Source organism: Periplaneta americana, chromosome 1, assembly GCF_040183065.1.
Source record: "Periplaneta americana isolate PAMFEO1 chromosome 1, P.americana_PAMFEO1_priV1, whole genome shotgun sequence".
Classification (NCBI taxonomy): Eukaryota; Metazoa; Arthropoda; class Insecta; order Blattodea; family Blattidae; genus Periplaneta; species Periplaneta americana.
The window spans coordinates 195,041,005-195,067,314 of record NC_091117.1 but is presented as its reverse complement, the minus strand read 5'-3'; the positions used below and the strand labels follow the sequence as shown (position 1 = coordinate 195,067,314).

Below are 26,310 nucleotides of genomic sequence, written 5' to 3'. Positions count from 1 at the left end.
CCCCCACCCCTTTCACTAATGTCCTTGCTAACGTCAGTCACACAAACTTACGGCCGCTGTTGCTAGCAGTGAAGTAAACAGAGAGTACAGCGTGTTTCAGAAATATGTTGCATTTTCTATAGAAGAAAGTGCTTATATTATTGAAGTTTATTTTCACACAGGTATCGTGTGTAGCATAACTGAATTTATCTGTGTGGACTGAGCACAAGTGAAGATTAGAGTTACCGAAAGTACGGTACCCTATAATATGGTACGGTACTTAACAGCATTATTTAAACAAGAGTTTTGTTTTACTGTTTGTAGGTATGAAGGACGATGATGGAAACTGGAATTACAATATAACCGAATGTGAACAACAGTTTTTTTCACAATTTCCTGATTATATCATTACGGAGTATTTTCGTAGAAATGTCATTAATCTGGTAGATACATTTAGAGCAACAGAGTGTACAGAAAGGAAGAAAAGTGTAAGATGGCCAGCAAATGTCAATGTTCTGAAATTTGTGGGGAAAATCATAGATTTATACCTATCGTAATCCAAAGTATTTCAACAAATGATTTTATTAACTGTGACAGAAGATGCTGTAGAAAATGCTAGAGAAAGGATGCAGCGAGGTCCTAATAAGTCGGCCAAGAAGTTAGCTGTAGAAATTGGGGTTTCTTACGGAAGTGCTCACAAAATTCTCAAGAATGAATTAGGTTAGTAATATGCTGAATAAAGTAGACATTACATAATGAATATAACCGCCTGAAGAGTTGAGTTTGTGAAAAAAATTACTATTCTACTGTTTTTTGATAAAATACTCCTCCTATAGCTAGTAAAATGATTTGTTTACATATTGCACTAGTAACACCAAATTCCTGTAATGGAAGGGGGTAACAGTGTTTTCGAGTATAGCCAGGTTAATGTTAAAAATGTTGGTAAAAATAAAGTGATGTCCCTGTACTACGAGACCGGGCGGTCGCTCACCTCCTTTATACTACCGTACGTCGGCAACCTGATTGCATGCTGCGTGTGGCAATTCAACGAAGTCTAGTTATCACTATTACTACGTTTTCATGGAGTATTCAATTCGATCTGAATACGATCCGTACTGAATACGATCCCTGTTTTCATAATGTTGCGTTTTCCAAATGAGGCGCATAAAACTTAATATCCTGGCTATTAATGAATAATGGTAATATTGACTCTTAGGAAAACACGAAATATTATGTTTTACAACACCCTTTTTCAACAGACATATTTCCCTCACTGTCGGTAAAACAGCTGACACATCAAACAAATGACGATCGATCACGCGCTTAGTGTATTGAGATCGATTTGAATACGATACCCGTTTTCTTGGAACTCAATTCCAACTGAATACGATCCGGTCCCACTTTTTAGGTGTATCGACCTTGAGACTCAGGTCGAATTGAATCCCCGTTTTCATGAAGATTTCAATACGGTAAGTGTATTCAGATCGATCTGAATACTCCATGAAAACGTAGTATTAATTATATAAATAGAACTTTACTCTGCATTGGACATTAAGTATGAATACTTGATAGTTACCTTGAGATGCGTTGCAGGATTCCTTTTCTGCGAGTGGATGAATAAAGGAAATAAAATAGGATCCCGAATGAAGAAGATGGGTGTGTTGTTTCCCACGAGATCCCAGATTCCATCTTCTGTATAAAACTTGATGGAAAAGCCACGAGGATCTCTGTAGAAATTCACAAACGGAACATGTGAAGTCTTCACTCTGAAGAATTACATATCTGTCCTAAGTGAAAAAACACAAATTAAACGAAATTTACGTCCAACAGTAAGTCTGTGCTGTTATCGTATTTTTACAGCGAACCAATGTGTATGCAAAGTTACCAAATATGTGTAAGTTTCCATCTAAGATCGAAATAACGACAATTAGGCCTACTATTATTTGCATAACATCAAAACTGACAATTACATGACACGTCAATCTCCACATCTAAAGTCGATACTCACTTGAATCGAACGGAATATGGAGAAACGTGCACTTGATTTTTGCCGTTTATACCTTCAACATTTTTTTCAGTTTCTTTACTAGGGGCTTTATTTTGTATATAGTGTATTTTTTTCTGTTTATTTCTATTATTGTATTTGTATTCCTGGTGTTGTGGAAGAGAAGGCGTGATGGCCTTAACTACACCAGAATAAATAAATAAATAAATAAATAAATAAATAAATAAATATTGCACGGAATGAAGCAAGTGCTCATACTACAGAGCGATCCAAAAGTCGCGCACATCTTAATAATACGCTCACATATATTTAAAAAGATGAATTTATTACGTTTACTTACATCAGTTTTCACATGAATTACATTATTTTTAACAACATACGCTGAAAATGGCAGCCCCGTCCAGTAATGCATGTTTGCGGCCATTTTTTTAAGCACGCGTGCAGTGATGTTGTTAATCTCCGTTATGTCTCTCTTTAGTTCCTCCAGAGTGTGCGGCCTATTTTTGTATACCCTTCCTTTAAGATAACCCCACAGGAAGAAATCTGGAGACGTGAAATCGGGGGAACGTGGGAGCTATAATCCTTGAGAAATTATATGCTCACCAAAAAACTCGAGCAAAAATTGCATGGTTTTATTAAATGTGTGACAAGTGGCACTGGCCTGCTGGAACTAAGAATCACTTCATCATTGTCAAGAAGCGCTGATCGATATTCCCTAAAACGGTGATTAATCTCATTATGGTCGAATTATTAGGCACTGCCACATCCGGATAATTCCTACGAAATTCGTCTACAACACGTGTATAAGAACGACTGGAAAAATAATGTTCAACAATGAAAATTCGTTGCTCTTGGGAAAACGACATGTTTGCCGAGCAATAAACAAAGGACTACTGCAAGCGACAGTGTATACATACACACCACAATGACGTCTACTGTTATTGCAAATTATCTTGAACCTTCTGAGCGGGGTTAGAGGGGCAGAGGGAAGGAAGCGCGTAACGTGGGTGGAGCCAACTGAGTTGTTTGCGCATGCTCCGCAGCATAATCTCTTGTCGAGAAACATAGAACTATTTCCTTCACTGCGTACCAGTAGTGTTAACATGGAGCAGCAACCACAGGGTAGTAATTATGGTGAAATCACACCACCGCGGAGAAAAAGTAACGCTGTTATCCACAGCGGAGAAAGAGAAATTATCGCAAATATAATAAAATTAAGCGTTGCGAGGAGGAAAAATTAAACATATATTTGCTGGAACCTCTTGTTAAGGAAAATGAGAGAGCGGCTAAATACTCTGGCAAAAGTATTAGTTCCGTGAAGAGAATTAAAAATAATATTGAATTACAACCGAATGAACCTCACACTCCGGGAAAGAATAGGTATGTGATGTTTAGAAATTATTGCTATAATAGTTATGTGTATTGAGAGCGACATAATGAATTACTGTTGCAAGTTATTTTCTTATAGTTCTACTAAACATATTATTTCATTCCAGAATTAGACTTGTGTAAAGTTGAAGTGGAAGTGGACGACTTCGATCAATATGTTATTCAGGATACAATCGAAGAATTCTATCGTGTTCAGAAAGTAGTACCTACGATTAAGAAGATAATCCCGAATGGATGATACCATTGGCGAAATAATTAATTTTGAAACAAGCGATGATGGCAGCAATGATAGGGATATGAATTGTGTATAATTGTAAATTAATGTAAATTCAAATAATAAGCCTGTAAAATATTGTTATAAGAATATGTACATATTAACTGAAGGTGTAAGACATGCAGGCATATATAATGTATAGAAGTAGCTGTAGTAACTCCTCCATTGCCGGTCCTCAGCCCGGATGAGAGAGGAGTGTACACAGGTTAATTAAAGCTTGCTACGAAACTATGTTCTCCTCTCAAAACCGGAGTATCGAGAGAAGATGATGTCTGTATTGAACCAAGTTCTTTTACAGTAGAGAGGAGTAAGGTAAAAGAATCAACGTTTTTAAAAAAAGAGTCACGGCATCCTTGCCGTGTCGTTACGTTGATGAGCACACGCCGTACCGAGCTGTTTCAAAGACAGACTTAGGGGATGTAAGGTTCAAGATAACTTTCAATGACAGTAGGTCTGTTGCTGTCAACACCCATGATGCTATCTAGCGGTAGCCGACAGCACTTTCCAACTGCACTACTCAATATAGACACTATAATTTTAATGTGCGCGATTTTTGGATCGCACTGTACTTCTGTGCGCGACCATTTCGTATTAACGAATTTCTTTTCAATAATATTTTATATACAAAAAGTGGAATAATGGTTTTATCTAGGCCTAATTGTTAGCAAAGAATTCGAGAGTGGGCATAACATAACGTTAAAATAATCAAATATAGAAGAATTGGTTTACCCGTTAGTTTTATAATCTGTATTTTAATACCTAACTTACACGAATATAACTATTACAAGAAATGTTCAATGGTATTTGTAGCTTCAGTTCTAATCAACAGTAACGACAATCGAGGTTGCCAGGCAACGATATAAAACAAAATATGTGAACTAAATGAATGAGATATATAAACAATTGAATGTTCTTTCATATTTAGGTATTAAGATACGAGTATAGGGGGGAAACTGGAGTGGGGGTGGAATCTAAAATGCAATTAAGCCTGTTTTCAGACTTCCCCCTCAATATCTAAATTGACGCTTCTACACAGACCCGCCTCTCAACAATACAGGGTGGGGCATAGGAACCAAGTGTTTTTTAAAATAATCATAAAACAGTTTTTGTTTTCAACACATTTTATTCGTAGAACAACGTTTGTGAGAACATACCATTTCAATTATGAGCGGAAAATTACATCTGGCATGTGATGTCCGTCTCTGTTGACCCATTGTTTAAGGCGCTGACGAAAATTCACCTCTATTCTTTCCAGGGGGATCTCTGTTGATTTGGGTGATGTGTTGACGTACTGTGTCCTTTAATTCATCTAATATTCGGGGCTTATCCTCGTAAACACGTGCCTTTAGGTACTCACATAGAAAAAAATCACGTGGACAGGTCAGGGGACCAAGGGAGCCATGGAACATCACCAAATCTCGAAATGAGACGATTGGAAAACAGGAGACAAAGAACTGCCATTGACGCTCTGGAGATATGCGCCGTGGCCCCATCTTGCTGAAACCACCTATCTTGTATGGGTGTAAATGTAAATCGTCATGCCAAATCCGTCTTACCGTACGATTGCTGATTCCAAGAGCAGCTGAATGTCTTCGAGCAGAGCGGCATGGGATGGGCAGTATCGCTTATCTGACAAAGTTTTCTGGAGTACGCACTCTGTGTTGGGGGCCGGGCGATTTATTCTTCAGTATTGCGCCTATTTTTTTTAACCCAATATAAGATTGTGTCACGCATGGGAACAGAATCATTGCGATTAATATTGAATCTGTAGCAAAACTCACGCCGTATGAGCTCACCGACTCGCCATTTCTAACAAAACAATCATACGCAAACATGCGTCCACTGCTCCATGATGCCGACTGCAGGTGAAATGCTATGAGCCACGGAATGGACTGTCACATGCCGCACGTCTCTCCGTTTCATAATGACAGAGTACAAGCCATTTAAAAAACACTTGGTTCCCATGCCCCACCCTGTATATCATAACGCTAATGTGAAATATCAATACAGATAGATATTCGTCGATGTAACTATCTGATCGGATGACAGCTGTGCCCTTAATATCAGGCGTTACTTCCGTAAGAGTGCTTGTTATGTGACGCTACAGACAAGTGCCTTGGGGTCAGATAGAAAGCAGCGACGTTGCACTTCTCCATCCGGGAATCTGCATTCAGATCTCGGTTTCTCTTTCAGTGTCGGTAGGTTAATGGGCAGTGAGTTTCTACAGCCGAAGACGAAGCGGCCTAAAACGTCCAGTAGCACCGTTAGAGAAAATAAAGAGAAAAATATTCCCAGTAAAGTCACCACAAATTAGATATTGTCGGACCATCGGATCTATGCCCCCGTAAGATATGCGAACTGAACCCTAAAGGTAAGCGTTCACTACATCGTATCGCACTCCTCGTACGAATCGCACGCAACGGATATTTTAAGTGCAGTGCGTTCACTGTAACGGCTCCACCTCATCGCCTCATCGGATTCCCCTATCAGCTGTTTAAAACATGACGTCGTACGATATTGACATTACTGAAAGCAGAGGAGTTGAGGTTAAGTCTATTAATTATGACTGTTAGCGGATAAGAATTTGTAATTGCTTCATGCGTCTTAATTGAAGAGGAAGAAACGAAAGAAATATTGGTTACATAATATATTTGCAAGAAACGAGTTGATTACTGTAATGGGAACGCCTCAAATTATATAATTCTTCGCAATTTTCTACACGCGAAATAAGTTTTCCGTCTGCCATTTTGGCGCGACACTGAACATGGCACAACATAATAGTAACAGTTGACCAATTAAAATTGATTTATTAAAGAAGGCCATGATCGCAAGCATCGGAAAAGTTGCCCATCCGAGAAACGTGGACGGATTTGCCGAAAGGCGATGCGTCCGATACGATGTAGTGAACGCGGTTACATAACAATTACAGCAAAGGTAGTCTTTTTCCGATCCGTGCGATTCGTCCGATGCGTGCGATACGATGTAATGAACGCTTACCTTAATTCCTTCTCAGCCTCGGTAATTCATTTCTCTCCCTGCATTCCTATCTCTCTCTTTTCTCTCTCTCTCCCTTTCTCTCCCCCATTACTCACAATTTTGGTCTTCTTGCGGGACAGTTTATTTGCACTTGCAGTCCAGTGTTGTCAACTCAACATGAATACTGCAGCACGGAGTGGTGAAACAAATATTATTAAGCAAGTACGTAATAGCATTTTGCAATGAAGAGAAACAAACAGGTCAATATCTGTTTCCTATAAATCAGGCAACGAAAAGAGCAGCTGCTATCACAGGTGAGGCTTATTTTATTTAAATTGATTACGTATTAAAATTACTTACTTAACTAATACTAATAATACAACATTTTTATGTAATTTATATAGACAGGTCAGAGCTCTTAATAAAGAAAATCAGGAAGAGGGAGTCTGTGCAGGAGATGAAATGCTAGAATCACCAGGGAAGAACAGACCAAGGGAACCTTTAATTCTTGTAGATAATATGAACCGATGTAGGCCCTATATTTTAAGAAGAAAGATACAAGAATTTTACGCGGTGCAGAACGAAGTTCCAACATTGAAGAAATTACTGAAGGTTGCTGGAGAAGCAATAATTTCCAAGGTTGGAGAGAAACGCTACGGAAAGTGATTCGAGACATGGGATTTAGGTTTAAAAAATGTAGAAATACAAGATGTATTTTGATTGAAAGAAATGATATTGTAGCATGAAGGACCAGTTATTTATGACACCGTTTGACCGAAGTTTGGCAACATCCCTATTCGGCAAGGTTTGTGGCCTGCTGTTTAACGTGGTGGGAGGAGAGCGGGTGGAATGGAGTGAGTACAGGCGTTAACTTTTTCAAGAACGACGACAGCGCTGAAGGGGCACAGTTCCGATGGTCCGACAATACAGTACTCGTGTTCACAGACAATGTACAATGGAAAGAAACGAAATGCGCAACTGAAATGTAGAACTGCAACATAGAATATATTGGGTTGGTACATAAGTTCGTAGCGTTTTTGTTTCGCGTGCTGGTACTCCGGTTGCTATGGGTTTATTTATCGATTGTCATTTTTTATTTGAAGTTCAATTGTTTACATATTGAAGTTTTCATTTTTGCAAATAGTGAGTGGAGCCGTGAAGGCTAGAAAATGGAGTATGAAGTGGAGCTTTTGCCTCTACTAAATAATGAAGTGAAACTAATTTCAACTAGTATATTGGTGGATTGCACTTTAATAACAATCAATATAACATAATGCTAACTTACCGCATTGTATCGGCCGAACCTGTTTCTCCAGTAACAAATGAAAAACGTACTGCGATTGGTGTCTTCTTTCCCACATTCGAGAACACAACAGCCTTAGTGTATTCCGTGATGTCGTGTGTCACTTCAAAGTAACCAAACGCGCCTGTGAATAGGTGAAGTGGATTAAATCTTCTCCTGTGAAACGAATTTTTCTTTAAATACGTGTTTCACATATTTTAGAACTTCTAATCTGTACTAATAATACTTTTTAATTTTATTGGGTTATTTTACGACGCTGTATCAACATCTCAGGTTATTTAGCGTCTGAATGAAATGAAGGTGATAATGCCGGTGAAATGAGTCCAGGGTCCAGCACCGAAAGTTACCCAGCATTTGCTCGTATTGGGCTGAAGGAAAACTGCGGAAAAAACCTCAACCAGGTAACTTTCCCCGACCAGGATTCGAACCCGGGCCACCTGGTTTCGCGGCCAGACGCGCAGACCACTACTCCACAGGTGTGGACACTAATAATACAACTGTGACCTAAATTTTTCTGGTAATTTTCGCTTTTGCAAAAATAATTGGTGTAAATATGTATAATTAGCTACTCTGAGATCGAAAATCGCATTTTTGAAATGTTTGTTAATGTCTGTCTGATGTTTGTTAACTTTTCACTCGAAAATGGCTGAACGGATTTTTATGAAAATTGGTATGTAAGGTAAGTTAGTTCCCACTTAGAGTTTAGACTATATGACATTCAAAATACTTTCTTTTAAATGGGGGTTATAAGAGGGCATTAAGTAAATAAATCTAAATATCTCGCTCATTATTGATTTTTTAGTGGAATGTTACATAACAAAAGTAGCTTCGAAATGTTTCCCACAAGTTTTCTTCTCTGCAAAATTTTGATAGAAGTGATATTTAACGAGATATATGAGTTCTAAAATAATTATTTTCATGTCAGTGTCGCCTGTCAGACTAATATACGAGTAATAAAGATAAAACAAATGACTCTGCATTTATTTAAGGCGGCCTTGCACAACAATAAAAATATTCATTTAACAACCTTTTTATACGGATGATATTCATCTTACTTACTTACAAATGGCTTTTAAGAAACCCGGAGGTTCTTTGCCGCCCTCACTTACGCCCGCCATTGGTCCCTATCCTGAGCAAGAATAATCCAGTCTCTATCACTCTCTATTCTACCTCCCTCAAATCTATTTTAATATTATCCTCCCATCTACGTCTCAGCCTCCCCAAAGGTCCTTTTGCCTCCAGTCTCCCAACTAACACTTTAGCCTATATGCATTTCTGGATTCGCCCATACGTGCTACATGCCCTGCCCTTCTCAAACGTCAGGATTTAATGTTCCTAATTATGTCAAGTGAAGAATACAATGCGTGCAGTTCTGCGTTGTGTAACTTTCTCCATCCTCCTGTAACTTCATCCCTTTTAGCCCCAAATATTTTCCTAAGAACCTTATTCTCAAACACCCTTAATCTCTGTTCCTCTCTCAAAGTGAGAGTCCAAGTTTCACAACTGATATTCATCTGTCTATACTAATAATAAAACTACAGGGACATAATTTTATTTTTACTTCAATTTTTATTGTACCTGAGTTTTTGAATGTACTTCATTCCCACCCCTTCTACTAAGGAAGTTCCAACTCCACACAGAACCAAGACCGCAGATAGTAAGCAGTACTGAGTTACTGGGTATAGTACGTTCCAGAAATATGTTCACGTTTTCCAGTGACGAAAGAGCTTTCAATATTGAATCATATTTTCGCACAGTTACTGTCCGTTTGCCTACGTCGCATCCCGATTTCCCTCACCTGCTTCTGCTCGCCCCTATGTAAAAGCTGGGCTGTCTTGGCTCTTTTCTGAAAACATTAATTTCTCTTAGGAATTGGACGTTTACGTAATATTATACAGCTGTTTAATTCAACTTAAATAAAAGGGCCTCGTTAAGTAATTAACTGTCACGTGATTTCCTCCCTTTCTACAATCCTGCGGCATAACCACTTGGATGGACAGTAGATAGCATGTCTGAGTAATTTTATATTTTCGGGTCGGGCAGAAGTGAAGATTGAATTCACAGTACGTAGAGTAGGTACAGAATTATTTCAACATGAGTTACTAGTACGAAGGACGAAACTGGCAATTGGAATTAGATGCAATAGTCTATAGTGCGATAATATGCACAAAAGAACTGAAGCCTATATCGAAATGAACGGCCACCATTTTCAAAATTGTGTTTAAATATTCATATTATGATTATTTTTCAATTTAACTTTTTTCTCTATATTGTACGCTAATGTGCTGTAGACAGTATACACTGCATAATGAATACGTTCGCATGGATAACTCACTTCGTGAGTAAAAACACTTATTCTTAATACAGTACTGTACTTTGATTAAAGAAAACCTAATGAAAATTATCAAACTCAAAATCGCGATATTTCCTAGTTTACGTAAATGGATGAACTACTTTTCTTCCATCCTATACCTAGTAGAGTGATTTGTGTTTTACGCCAGTATCATCGAACTCCAGTCTTGGAGGGGGGAGCAAGCGTTGTTTCCGGTTCTCTAAAGGTATAGACAGGTTAATATTAAAAATGTTAGTAAAAATAAAATGATGTCCCTGTATAACCTAAATTTTTCTGGCAATTTTTCATTTTTCAATAATAATCAATGTAAACATAATATAATTAGCTCTCCTGAGACCAAAAATAGCATTTTTTGACACTTTTGTTTGTATGTCTGTCTGTATTTATGTTTGATACCCTTTCACGCGATACTGGCTGAACCGATTTCTATGAAAATTGGTATATACATTACGTTGCATCTAATTTAAAATTTAGGCTATAGGCCTATGACATTCAAAATACTTCCTTTAAAAGGGGAGTTATAAGGGGGCATAAAGTAAATAAATCTAAATAACTGGTTTATTATTGATTTTCAATATAATGTTACATAACAAAAGTTGCTTTAGAAATGATTCCGGCAAGTTTTGTATTGTGTAAAATTTTGATAGGACTGATATTTAACGAGATATATGAGTTTAAATAGCAATGCTTTTTATGTCAGTGCCGCCTCAATCATATTATTACAATGAAGTGAAAACAAATGACTGTGTTTATTTAAGAAGCCTTGCACAACAAACAGAATATGTTCAATCACGGCCTACTTGATACTCGCTTCGCTTCTCCTATACAAAGAAGCGAAGGGTACATCAAGTCGGCCGTGGTTCAATTAACTCTATTGTTATATGAAAATCATTATAATATATATTCATATAAATGTTTATCAATATTCATATATAAGAGAGAGTGTGTGTTTGTATGAAGTAATCTCAGATTAACCGGTTTGGATAATTCTTTCACCATTGGAAAGTGTAGCTCCTCTAGATGGACATACCGGTAGCCTATATCAGAGGCGGACAAAACGTAAGGAGCAACTTATGCAGCCTGCATGACAACAAAATGATAAGGTGGGGAGAACAAGAAATACATTACTGATAGGCCTATCTACGGTTGGTTGGGGGTTAGCCTGACTTCACGGCGAACACAGAGTTTGTTTTGCGTTGCAACACACATTTTGCCCGTCAGTGGTTATCATTACGATAATTCCAGAATGAATCGTGGACTAGGCATAAGTCCGCAATACGGTGAGATTAAAACATATCCTTAAGCACAGAGAACTTGATAATTATATTGTCGAAACATTTTTATTTCTTAATTACGTATTTGAGTGAGCCACGGTAATCTGTAGGCCTACATAAACTTGATTTAGTCCACATAAAGTTCTAATTTTATACTACATTTTGATTTCTTGTTGCCCACGGAACATAAACGATTTATCCTTTTACCACTAATAAAACTGTAATCTGAATATTTCTGGTTCCACAAACGATTAGGGAAAATACGGGAATTTTACCTGAAGCAAGTAAAGAAATAGGTTTGGAAGTAAATCCCGAAAAGACAAAGTATATGATTATATCTCGTAACGAGAATATTGTACGAAATGGAAATATAAAAATTGTAAATTTATCCTTTGAAGAGGTGGAAAAATTAAAATACCTAGGAGCAACAGTAACAAATATAAATGATACTCGGGAGGAAATTAAACACAGAATAGATATGGGAAATGCCTGTTATTATTCGGTTGAGAAGCTTTTATCATCCAGTTTGTTGTCAAAAAATCTGAAAGTTAGGAACAGTTATATTACCGGTTGTTCTGTATGGTTGTGAAGCTTGGACTCTCACTTTGAGAGAGGAACATAGGTTAAGGGTGTTTGAGAATAAGGTGCTTAGGGAAATATTTGGGGCTAAGAGGGATGAAGTTACAGGAGAATGGAGAAAGTTACACAACACAGAACTGCACGCATTGTATTCTTCACCTGACATAATTAGGAACATTAAATCCAGACGTTTGAGATGGGCAGGGCATGTAGAACGTATGAACGAATCCAGAAATGCATATAGAGTGTTAGTTGGGAGGTCGGAGGGAAAAAGACCTTTAGGGAGGCCGAGACATAGAAGGGAAGTTAATATTAAAATGGATTTGAGGGAGGTGGGATATGTTGATAGAGACTGGATTAATCTTGCACAGGATAGGGACCAATGGCGGGCTTATGTGAGGGCGGCAATGAACCTTCGGGTTCCTTAAAGCCAGTAAGTAAGTAAGTAAGTAAGTAAGTAAGTAAGTAAGTAAGTAAGTAAGTAAGTAAGTAAGTAAGTAAGTACGCACAGGTATGGCTAATATAGTGTATAAGAGTACTTCTGCACTGTTCTCGACTAATGCTGTAGGCAGAACAGTCCTGGAAGAGGTTTCCTACCAGAATAATTTTATTTAATTCTTTTTCATTTCACACTTTCTTCATAGTCATCGCGAATAGCTTCTGTAGTTTGAAGTAGAATTTGAAATGAATTAAAATTACAGGGCATTAATTGCTCGGAAATTTACATTCATTCTTTCAGTACTATATTTTCAGTTACATTATAATTCTGACTACAGACAAGAGATAGTGGTTGATATCTCTCCCATAAATAAAAATGCATGTGGAAGTGAGTAGTATACAAGCTCAGTCTGATTTTCTTATAGTAGAATTCCTGACTGCTTGGTTAATATTATGTCACTCGGCTTCCTGCGCAAACGGTATTCGCGTGTTGAGAAGTTCCTTCAATTATTTATAATTATATTTAACTATTACTTACTTACAAATAGCTTTTAAGGAACCCGCAGGTTCATTGCCGCCCTCACATAAGCCCGCCATCGGTCCCTGTCTGAGCAAGATTGATCCAGTCTCTATCATCATATCTCACCTCCCTCAAATCCATTTTAATATTATCCTCCCATCTATATCTCCAAAGGTCTTTTTCTCTCCGGCTTCCCAACTAACACTCTATATGCAGTTCTGGATTCGCCCATACGTGCTACATGCCCTGCCCTTCTCAAACGTCTGGATTTCATTTCCTAATTATGTCAGGTAAAGAATACGAGGCGTGTTCTTAAAGTAAGTTCCAAAAGGGTGTAGTAAGTAAACGGGAAGATATTTACAAACTATTTTTGTTGCATTGTATTCCCCACACTTCAATTACTTCTCAACATAATCTCCACCATTATTGAGGCATTCATCGAGTCGTGGCACAAGTCTTTCTATCCCCTCATTGTAGAATTCGCCCGCCTGCAATGCGAACCACTCCCGCACTGCTGTTTTCACTTCGTCGCCATCAAAACGTTGACCACATAGGAACTTCTTGAGGTACAGGAAGAGATGAAAGTCACTCGGAACCAAATCCGGGCTGTAGGGGGGATGGTCAATTTGTTCCTAGCCAAATTTCGAGATGAGATTTTGGGTGTCGTCGCCATCAAAACGTTGACCACATAGGAACTTCTTGAGGTGCAGGAAGAGATGAAAGTCACTCGGGACCAAATCCGGGCTGTAGGGGGGATGGTCAATTTGTTCCCAGCTAAATTTCGAGATGAGATTTTGGGTGTCGTCACCATCAAAACGTTGACCACCGAGGAACTTCTTGAGGTGCTGGAAGAGATGAAAGTCACTCGGAACCAGATCCGGGCTGTAGGAGGGATGGTCAATTTGTTCCTGTCCTCATGATTTTTTTGATCGACAGCACGCACCAAATTGTCATTGACCAAAGATGGCCGACCGGTATGCTTCTCGTCATGCACAGAGACGCGGCCCTCTTTGAACTTCCTAACCCATCTCCTGACCATTCCATCACTAATGGCATCATCACCATACACCTCACAAAGTTGACGATGAATGTCAGTTGGTTTGATGTTTCTCGCATTCAAGAAATGGATAACAGACTGCATCTCACAGTCGGCGGGGTGCTCGATCACTTTAAACTTTTCAACTGATCATAACTAACCACACACACGGACTGAAGCTCTGAAACTGCATGCACAGCTTGTCTGAAGATTGAAGAAGAAAATATGCATGCGCAAAATAACGATTGCAGCGATGTGACGGCTATAATTGAAAACGGAACTTACTTTAAGAACACGCCTCGTACAATGCATGCAGTTCTGCTTTGTGTAACTTTCTCCATTCTCCTGTAACTTCGTCCCTCTTAGCCCTAAATATTTTCCTAAGCACCTAAGCACTACTTTCATATATATTTCTACTATATTTCCACTCTAATTATATGATAGAAAATTTGTGATTAAATTGTGTAAAATATTGTGTATTATCATTATTTGTGAATGTATCAGTTTTAAGATTAAGTTTATGTACTTTTGAACTATTAATAAATAATACTAATACTCATCATCATCAATAGCTATCAGGGTTTAGGCCATTTGGCCTGTTCCGTCTCAGGTGAAAAGCTGGTCTCTCCATCGCTTCTTCGGGCGTCCACGATCTCGGTATCCAAGGGGTCTGTAATTTAATAATCTCCTGGGTAGTCTATCATTTGGCATCCGTAGGACATGCTCATGCCAGTTGCTCCGATACTTGTGGATTGTCTCTGTAATGGCTGCGATATTTAGTTCTTGTCGGATGTCTTCATTATATTTATGGTCATAGAGAGTGTAGCCTGCTAGCGGTCTTAGTAATCTCATCTCAGCTGCTTCTATTCTTTTCAGTTGACTAGTTGTTAGAGTCCAAGTTTCTGATCCATATAGCAAAGTTGGAATGGCCATTGTTTTGTAGAATTTCAAAATTGTGTCTTGCCGGACCTTCTTAAACAGTGTATTTCTAATTGTTCTTAGCAGCTGTTGAAATTTGGCTAATTTATTATCTATATCTCGAGAATGAATATGGGAGAGATTACAGCCAAGGTAAGTAAAAGCATTTACTTGCTCTACTCCAGAGTTATTGATAACTATTACTAATACTAATATTTCCACTCATTTCAGAAGCAAAAACTTACCAGCACCTTTGGCATGTACCACTCTCTCAGGGATTCGCTCCCTATCGAAGTGTGCCAAAGTATCCAGAAAAACAACATCTTGTAGCAGTACAGGGCCGTGGTACCCTGCCGTCAGACTGGCCGCTATGTTGCTTACTGGGACTCCATAACCTGTTACGACGCGATTCACATCTTGCTGCAAAAAGAACGAGATAAGATTTGACCAAACAGATAAGTCTATTATCAACAACGACTAGAGCATTCGAAAAATAATGGCAACATACTTTTGACATTACATACTTCAAATACAGTCTCCTGTCATAGTTGCTAAATTCTTGGAAGACGGCGGATTCCAACTGTAGCAGCATTTCTGAATATCTTTCTCACTGATCAACCTAAAGATCTTCGGATGTCAACTCTTGATTGAAAGCGAATGCCTCACTTCCACCCAACTTGCAATAGTTCAGTATGGTAGGACTTCTCTCCCACAGGCTTCTTGTAACGTTTATGCTCGACCATGCCGAAATGTACTAATTATACATCTGGTAGCAGTCCTTTAATGCATGTCATTAAAGTACACCTACTCATTAAAGTATAGGTCTTCAGCCAATAATAACTCAGCTTACATGTGTTCAGCCAATGACAAGTCAGCTTTATACCGTTATAAAACCGCAAGTATCGATTATTCTCGGATATGCAATCGAAAGAGAATTAGCGAAAAGTCACGGAGGCTGGAAATCCAATACTGTCGCAGAAGGTTATGTTCTGTTACTATAATAATTAGTGTTAATTGTAAATAATATTCAAATAAATTCAATTTGTCATCTCGTTTTTCAATGTCGAATTCAATAATCAAGGTTATAATATTATAATATTATCAAGTTTAACGGGACTACGTCAAGGTCAATGACATTATTGTTCCTCGGAAAAAAATCAATACTTTCGCGTCTGCGCACATCTCACAATTCACGACCTAGAACAAGGTCACTTCCGATCTTGTCAATTACAAATAAAATGTATACATCTGAATACCGGTAATTCCAAGTTAGAAATATGGTCGAGCATAAAAAGTCGTATGAAACTCGCCTATAATGGTAATTAAGAAGCTCGTATGAAAATTATGAAACTCGCTTGCGCTCGTTTCATAAATATCCATACTCGATTCTTAATTACTATCATTATAGGCTCGTTGCATAATGTACTATTTTGCATGTTTTTCTCTTGCAATTTGGATTTTAATAAAGCAACTTTGTTCGTACTTTAGGGCTGTATTGTTTACTACAAATCAGAAACAGCCACTGTATTTACAAAATATGGCTACTTCGAGACTTCCAATATTGCAAATTTATGAAACAATCGTTGCTCTATTACGTAATACAAGATTTCAATGGTCACCGCTAGAAGCACTGATTTACAGCATTGTTGTCATTACTTATCGAATGCCCTAATTTTTTCTAATTGCAATATTTAATTAATTATTGAAGTTTACAATATTAGACTTTTGCAATGTTGCTGGATGGGAGAAGGGGGTTTAGAACTATTCAATACAGCTCAAGCAGGGAGGAGGGGGTTTACAAGTACACAGTACAGCCCAAGCGGGTACAAACATACCGGTACAAAAGAGATGCTCTGTTCTAATGCAGGAGAGGACCATGATAATACTGTTGTTTACATAAAACGAGCAGTAAATACAAACTTTCAATCTCATTAATAGAACATTATTGTAAATTTACATTTTATGTAACAATATTGTTCTATTTTTTAATTATAAGTCTAAAAAATAAACAATAATGGTTTTCTGCACAAAATCACACGAACTTTTCCTCTAATGCAACATTTCAATCTCTCCCGCTTCCGTAAAGCAGTATCATTTTAAAACAAATTTCTGGTTGTGTGATTTTCGAAACGGAGTAAGAGACTTCTAGTTTCTAATAATCGTTGAGAAATCGCTACAAAAGTTTGCCGATTAGGTAACCTTTATTGAGGAAAACGTTAGCGGTACATCCTTCTTGCTTCACTTGAATTACGATGACTTTTTCCATAAATTAATAACATATTGTGACAGCGACGTGAGATTCGAACTCACGACCAGCGTCCCGCAAGAAAGCAGATCGCACAGGCTCCACGGAACATTGAGTGACGTCGCACGGTGGAGAGAAGAGAGAGGGTGTATTACGTCAACGCGACGAGTTTGCGCGCGCATCTGGTGCTGGTAGAGAGGAGAGGGCTCTGGATTTCTCTGGAGTGCCATCTCTAGAGACGCGTGGAACCTTCGAGGCTACGTCGCTGTGGTTATAAATTACGGACGCGAAGGAACGACAGCAGTTTCCAGTTTTCAGTTGATTAGTGAGCCAGTCAGTGAGAAAGCCAGAGCAAGCAAGCCAGTCTTGTGTACCGGAATTCGACTCGAGTGTGCGTTCGCAACTGCGTCAGCATCTGAAGGCCTGAGTTCGAGTGCAGTGGACCGCAGTTGGAGGGACCTGAGTTCGAGTGCAGTGGACCGCAGTTGGAGGGACCTGAGTTCGAGTGCAGTGGACCGCAGTTGGAGGGACCTGATTTCGAGTACAGTGAACTGTCTCTGAAGGTCTGTGGTTCGAGATACTGTGAACTCGAGTGACTGAGATAGAAGAACTGTGAGCTGAGAACTGGTAGTTCTGATTTGTAAATAGTGCTTTGTAAATATTAGTTAAGATTAACAGTTCATTGTTGTGCGTAATAGTCCAAGTAAACTGTCATTGTCGTCGGTGGAGTGCTATAACGAATACTGTGTTGAGTGAAGATCCAATTGTTGACGAGAGCGTTTAAGGTGAATTGTAGAAAGGAATTATTGTTGTGACGAATAAATTACATTGTTGTAACTAATAAAATTCACAATATGATATTCCTAAACTGTGAATGACATTGTAAGTTGTTTATCGAATACTCTGTACTGAACTGCCATCCGCTCGGCAGTAGAACTATGGACAGGGAGCTTGAACTCAGCTGACTCGTTGCTGAACGTTGCCATGCCTCTCATGCCAGAATATTAACACATTTAAGCTTGTATTTTTATTTAATTTCACGAAAACGAAATAGAACACGAATATTTATTTAAACTAATGTTAACTCTTTGCTGATGTAATTGTTTTCGTAATTTTACTAACGATATAAACAGTATAACGCAAATGAAATAAGAAAAGAAATATTTTTTTTTCTGGGAAAACTATCAAGCTTTGACCCTATGTTGTATGAACATTTCTTGGTCCGACGGCTGTGAAAAGGACGGCACTTATACCCCTTACACACTCTATAATGTTACGAAATCTGTGTTTTCTTAAATTTATACGAACAGTAATCCATAGCTTCACCTTCCTTTGAAACGCATTTAAAACACTTAACATACTTTACATGCCACGGTCTTTCAATTGCAATTCGATGTTTATTGAACTCGTTTAATTTGGAAGTGATATCTGTCAAGAAATCTAGATCTTGTAGGCAGGATATGCAATAAAATTTCTCGTAATATTGACCGGATGAATATTTAGGAAATGCCCTGATCTCATTTAGAAGACTGCAGAATCTTTCTAATGTTTTCCTATACTAAGCCACCTTACTTCTACATTATTAATTTATTACATCACCATGTTCAGCATCTAATGTATTAGTCTTGAACAGTCGATGACGAGTGGAAGATGGTCTGATGAAATTTATAATACGAGTTATGCTTTCATGACATGCTCGAACATCAATACCTTAATGCAGAGGTCTCCATAAAGCATATCGTCATTCGTGCTCTCGATGCTGCCCGCAGAACAAAGTGTGCTCTAAGGCTAGAGAAGGGGGAGAGACTCGTACCTCAACAGATGGGAGCGATCAGTGGAGGATCGCGGCAACGGTCTACTTATGTTTACAAATAATAACTTCAAAAGAATAAGAAATATCATACGTTTGTATATTATTTGACATACTATGAAGCTGGAGCCCCGTCTGTTGCTATTGACACAAGCCATTGTAAATTCAACCTTTTCTATTCTATGGTGTCTTTCAGTGCCTGGAAAAGATCTTCTCCAGTTATATTTTGTAATTACATCTAGAAGACATTCAGACACAGTAAAATGTTCATTAACTCTTCGGATGAAAATGGCTAGGTGAGCTTTGTCACTTCTATCTGTGCTTTCGTCCAATGCAAGTGAGTAAGCTACAAACTGGTTAATTGTGGTTTCGACTTCAGATTCAATTACATTTACAGTCTTGAAATTCCTTCCCTGAACTGTAATTGGAAACAATTTAATTTTCTAAAACTTTGACTTTGTTCTGGACACAGTATTTTAGTAACGTCCTGTATGCACGATTTTACAAATGATTCTTCTGTAAAGGGCTTCTTTGATTTTCCAGTATTCCAAGCTAAAACATAGCTAGCAAAAAGCTTTTTTTTTTTGTTTAAGACTGAGGACACGTGTGTGATTTGTGTTTGTATTTTCTTGTTTTATATTTATCAAAATTTTTTGTAGGCCTACGTATTTCACCTAAAATTAAAAGAGAAACTATAAGTATGTCATTCGGAACTGAGTTAAACGTTTTGTAATACACTGATTATTATGTATAACCAAAAGTTATACAGACGCCCCAAAATAAATTATTTTCACATGTCCAGCATACCTGTAATTGTATGATATTCTTGGTGAAGAGTCGAGTATTGTCGTCGCATGTTGAATTTTAACACACCCTTAAGAATTTTCGAACAAATTAAACATTTCACATTCTCCCCACTAACTCAAAAAAAAGTTTCTTCCTATTCATCCTTGAATGTACTACGTCCACGATTAGAATACATTGTGAAACGGTCGAACACTCCACTCAACACAATGATAATGGCAGTCCGCCACTGCTCTTCGTTTGCGCATAAACATTGAGTACAGTACAGGTGGGGATGGGTGAGGCGGAGCGCGCTCATTACGTACTGGCTTCGGTTCCGTTCAAGGGCTTACTCGCGAGTAGGCTTTTGGAGACGTCTGCCTTAACGCATATGGCTTCCTGGTGAATAATATGATAAGAAATAAATTTGGAAAAATATTCATGCTTAGCACAAAGAGCAAGAATAAGAAAGCCATTATGCACAAGATAGTGTTTTTTAATGAAAACTTTGGCGATACCATTCTTGAGTAGATGTAGGCTGAAGATAGTGAAGTTGACTCTGAAGATGAACAAGATTTCTCCTACAGAATGATTATTCATCCGCTTCGGAATTGTAAGCTCATGACTATGTGAAAATTCCATATTCTAACTAGAGATGAACAAAACTAACTGCCGCTCTCGCTCGCTGTGTTCGTTGCATTTGTCTTTCCAGTCTCATCTCGTCATTCTCGTACGTTTCGAGTCTCGCTCATCAGTCTCGAAATAGCATTTGGTCGGCGTGGAAAGATTTCGTAACTTTGAATAACATACATCATTGAAATAAATAACATTATAAATGTTTAAATGAGACAAAAAGACAAAACAGAACAGTATCTTAGTTATCAAAATCTTCTGGTTCTATTATATGATATTTGCCTACCTATGGTTATATAAATAGAAAAAAAAATTCTCAAATAAATTTGCATTTCTAAGAAACATAAAACATAACGTTAATATATTTTTACTTTAAATTGCATACTTGATCTCAAACCAGTAGCGGCTCGCCGTAAAAAAAATAGGTGAAGTGCTGTTGACATACACAAATGCATGAACAGTTTTACCAATATAATGAGTAGGCCTACTATTCGTAAACTACGTACAGTTTTAATAGTTCTAGAACACATGCAAACAAGAAAATTAATTTATTTCAAGACTTGCCCAATTTCTTGCATACCAAGTCAATCCTCCTACATTTTAAAGCAGCAAACCTGTCGATGATGTCTTCATAAAATGTCTGAGCTTAACTGAGGGTGGGCAGTACATCTCTATGCAAAGCTATGGGGCTAATGATGAAAGTGTCTCCTGTGATGTAGCATTCCGAGTAAAATTTTCTATCTTTTCAAACAGAAAAGCTTCTTTCATCGGAAGAATTTTTTAAAGTCATTTTATACAATTTCTCTATTTTCTTAGCACTATTTAAAACAAATAACGAATGGAACCGTAGGTTGTCCAGAATTTAAAACATATTTTTTATTCTCATATTTAAGTCTACAAAACGGCATTTCTAATAAATTACAAACCGTGTCATTTTCGGGATACATATTTCGCACTCATTTATCAACATTTTCTATGTACTAGTACCTAAGTATCTGTATAATAGCACTATAGTGATTAAACATATAATATGCACTATGATGTAGGATTAATACACTATGTACACTTATCACTAATATACTCTAAATACATTAAATAATAAGTTAATATATACGTACACAATATTAAACTACATGCGTACATTTACGCGCGCGTTAAACTTTCAAATACAAGAGCTGGAACAAAACTGGCAAGGTCATGAGCTCATGAGAGGAAATAATACACGCCGCGGAAAACAGCTTTTAAACTTTGCGAAAGCATGTGAGGTGTATTCCTGATGAAATAACATAGAGCCAACTAATTTATCACTGCAGGGGTGGCTGCTTAGACACAAGGAATGAGGATACTATTCCCGAGTCAGGTAGTACATACTGTAAAATTTCACGGCCCTTCAACAATAGCCCCCAGCCTCGGAGACCAGTTTCAACCCTTCTGTATTATTAGTACCGTTAGATCGGCAAACTGGTTACTCCGCCTACAAGAAGTCTGACAGTTCTCCGAACTGAAAGATTCAGAAAAGCACTTCATTCATACAATCTTTCTTTAGTGCGTGACGTCACGTTACCATGGAAACCAAGTGCTGTATGAGAATGGGAGCCCAAATAATTTCACCTTTACAGTATTATAAGTTCCAATAGTCACCGCTCGGCGCTCGTAACAGTTGACATTATTCTATTCAGCGGACGGTTACAGGTAGTATTTATACAACTAAACACTGTTTATAACGACAGAAAAGAAAACTTTTTTTATTTTAGAAATACGGTATCGGTAATAACTAGAATTAATTATTAATATGAGATAAAATTGTGTTTTGCACTTAAATACGTGAAGTGACACTTCACCTACTTCACCTGAATAACCGCCCCTGTCTCAAACATATGAAAAGAAAATTCCTAGCCTTTCAATAAGGGCCTAGTAATTAAATAAAAATTGGGGAACGGATTATTATACACTGAAAGGTAGAGATGATGTTTCAAATAGGCTACTTGATTGTTTATACATATATAACAGTTACCAAAGTAGATAAAAGTTCAGTCAAATATAAACAATTGTGGCGATTCAAGGTTGCTTGACGTTTGGGACTTCGGGAGTGATCAATCTCGGCGTCTCGAAACACTCACAAGCAGTCTTTACGTCAACGACGCGACGTGTAGAACATTGTCGTGCGGGTTTTCGGCTTCGAGGGCGCTGTTAGTCTTGCTTTCTCGATCGTTGTTCATTCTTAATAATTCTAACAGTGCACCTTTGAACCTGCAGATTTATTATGGCAGAAGTAATTGTAAGTCGTCCTCAGAAACTTTCACAAGCCGTTTCAGAACAAGACTACATAATATTTGACATCCTGCTGAATCAGCATGATGGGATAGCACTTACCGAAACGAGTATAGCCAGTGATTTTTAATTGTGTTTTATGTGTTTTTAATACTCTTTGATTTTAACTTAATGTAGACTATATTTTGTAAGACTACATTATGTCACTGAGTAGGCAGAGCCTTCTTAGCCCAGCCAACTTCTTTTTCTCTTCCAGTCAGTTTCAGCATTATTCTTTCTTCACACACTCTTTCTAGCACAGCTTCATTTCTTATTTTGTCTGTCCATATCACACTTTTCATTATTCTCCATATCCACATTTCAAATGCTTATAATTGTTTCTCTTCACTTCGTCGTAATGTCCATATTTATACCCCATACAATGCCACATTCCACACAGAGCACTTCACTAGCCTTGTCCTTAGTTCTTCTTTTTCGAGCTATTCCATCTCAAATCGATCGAAATATAGTGAAAATTGACCTTACAATTTCTAAATACAATGAAGCTTTTTTGTACGTAGAGAACTGTGATACAATGCTTTGTGCAAAGTTTGAGGCATCAGAACTTTAAAGTGTTTAAATTAAAAATATTTAAATTTATCGTATTTTCATAAAATTAGCAACTTTAAACTGTTTTAGCTCCGAAACCCTTTCATCCAATGATCAAAATCATGGTTTATTTTTATGCTGAGAAATTAAAGTTTATATTGACATATAAACAGATTTTCTTACTTTTTATGGAAATGGAGAAATTTAGATTTTTCCTCATTAAGACGCCTTTGGCTAGGAAAAAAAATATTTAAAAAATATATAGTTAGATTCCGCTTTGAAAGTACAAATAAACATATTTTTTACTGATGGTATGTTGATAAGAAAGTATTGAAAATATCAAATAAAGAAAATAAATAGTATGCGCGTGAACTAACCAGCTGACTGAGGCGGGAGCTAGCCAAGACAAGCAAGGCCAGGAGACAAACACGTGATGTGTCATCTAGCAGCGCATGGCTGTGCTAGCTTTATCACAGGTTTTCATACACACAGGAGTAAAATGACGCCCAACGCTCGCTTATCTTCAGCTCTCGGCCAGTGCGTGCGGTACTGCGCCGTTCAAATCTAGGCGTGTGAAAATAATCTATTTAATACCCTCGAAACTTATTGCCGTACCACTAAGCAAACAATGCCGAATCCCTCTTAATAATGCAAGGTTTTTACTCAATATTTTTTTTTACATATTTACAAATGGCCAAAAAGCCTAAAAGCAAGTAAAATCAGATTATCTGTCTCTTTGTATACAATAAAAATAAGGATTACTTCTTAACATAACCTACCAAATGTCAGCTTCAAAATAAGCTCTCGTTCAATGTTCTGCAGTAAATGGTTCCAGAGTTCTAAGCGCTGAAAGAGGCTTGTTTTTTATAAAATACGCTAAATTTGTCGCTCAATAATACGAAAACCGTTTGACTCTCGATAGTATATTTTTGAAAGTGCACTCCCCTCAGCATCTTGTATAAGTAGGAAAACAATTAGAGTATAAAAAAATGCGAGGTTTTTTACTGATCGATTTCATATGGAATAGCCCTTTCAGAGTTCCGCAGATGATGCTCCTTCTTCTACTAAAAGCTTCTTTCGTCATTGCTATTGTGGTATCTAACTATAACAAAATTAATGACTATTAGCAATATGATTCCCCGTAAAATTGTCATTCCATTGACTTGATTCGTTAGTTTTAAAATTCGCAGCTCCAGCTCAAGTGGTCAGCACTTAAGGTCATAACTTGAGAGGATATACAGTAATAAAAGCAATATAATGAGTGCAACATATTATATTCTCTACAAGGGGAAATAAAGCTTCAACTATTTGGCGGGGATCTAATTCATATTTACTTACTCAAAAATCACATATTCTATTATACAGGGACATCATTTTATTTTTACTAACATTTTTAATACCGGTATTAACTTGTCTATACCTCTGGATCAACGCCGTTTGCTACCCCCTTCCACGACTGGAGTTCGATGATACTGGCGTAAAATACAAACAAATCACTTTACTAGGTATAGGAGGAAACAAAATTAGTTCATCCATTTACGTAAACTAGAAAATATTGCGCTTTTGAGTTTGATCATTTTCATTAGGTTTTTGTTTAATCAAAATACAGTACAGTATTAACAATGAGTGTTTTTACTTACGAACTGAGCTGTCCATGTGGACTTATTAATTATGCAGTGTATATTGTACTGTTACAGCACATTAGCGTACAATATAGAGAATGAAGTTAAATTGAAAAATAATCATAATATGGATATTTAAACACATTTTTGAAAATGGTGGCCGTTCATTTCGATACAGGCTTCAGTTCTTTTGTGAATATTATCGCAATATAGATTATTGTACCTAATTCCAATTACCAGTTTCGTCCTTCGTACGAGTAACTCATGTCGAAATAATTCTATACCTACTCTATAAAAGAGTACCTTACGTACTGTAAATTCAATCTTCACTTCTGCCCGATCCGAAAAGATAAAATTACTCAGAAATGCTATCTACTGTCCGTTCAAGAGGTTTTGTCGCAGGGACGTAGAAAGGGGGAGGGAATCACGTGACAGTTAAATACTTAACGAGGTCCTTTTATTTAAGTTATTTTAAACAGTTTTATAATATTACGTAAACGTCCAATTCCTAACAGAAATTAATGTTCTCAGAAAAGAGCTGAGACAGCCCAGCCGCTAGCTGGCGAATAAAAGGTGGTGGGGGAAACCGGGATACGACGTAGGCAAATGGACGACAGTACCTGTGCGAAAATGATTCAATATTGAAAGCTCTTTCGTCACTGGAAAACGCGAACATATTTTTGGAACGTACTGTTTATTGTAACTGTAAGGCTACTATTACTGTATATGCGGTCTTGGATCTGTGTGGAGGACGGTTGAACTTCATTAGTAGAAGGGGTGGGAGTGAAGTACATTCAAAAACTCAGGTACAATAAAAATTGAAATAAAAATAAAATGATGTCCCTGTAGTTTCACACCCACATCCCTAAAATAGAAATACCAGTATATAAGAGCAGGTTAGAATCACAATATTCTTAAATAATGTGCTGTACATTCAATGTGAAGCCTTGAAAAATAGACAGCTCTCTTTATATTATTTTTCATTTGTTTCAATATCAAGCAACAGGAAATTCCGCGCTTGTGGTAAAAGTTGTGCGTTGTCTTTGGCTCCACTTTTATGGAGTGTCACGGCCTGCTCTAAAAAAAATAGAAACTCACAGCTTGCAGCTTTTTTTTGTAACGTTTCACGTAACTTCAGCTCAATCTATCTTCCATTGCAACAAGGTTGAATGACCTTTCCAATCACTTCATAGTCTGTATTACAAAATGGAAAGGTGTTGAAATGTAGGTGGAAGAAAGCGAGTCTTTAACAGAGTTGCTATTTTTAAACTGGACACCTGGTAATAATTTTAATTGAGTCTGTGTTATTTGTTT

General features: G+C 37.5%; 1 protein-coding gene across 1 annotated transcript in view; it reads right to left on the bottom strand.

Annotated features, from left to right (window-relative positions):
- The window catches only part of LOC138706093 (catalase-like), an 84,623-nt gene that overhangs the window by 37,384 nt on the left and 20,929 nt on the right, over positions 1-26,310 (bottom strand). Inside the window, exons 2-4 of the mRNA XM_069835052.1 lie at positions 15,290-15,464; positions 7,909-8,050; positions 1,556-1,706 (exon numbers count right to left, since the gene is read on the bottom strand). Of these exons, the coding sequence (XP_069691153.1) occupies positions 1,556-1,706; positions 7,909-8,050; positions 15,290-15,464 (468 nt within the window). The remainder of the gene's footprint in view (positions 1-1,555; positions 1,707-7,908; positions 8,051-15,289; positions 15,465-26,310) is intronic.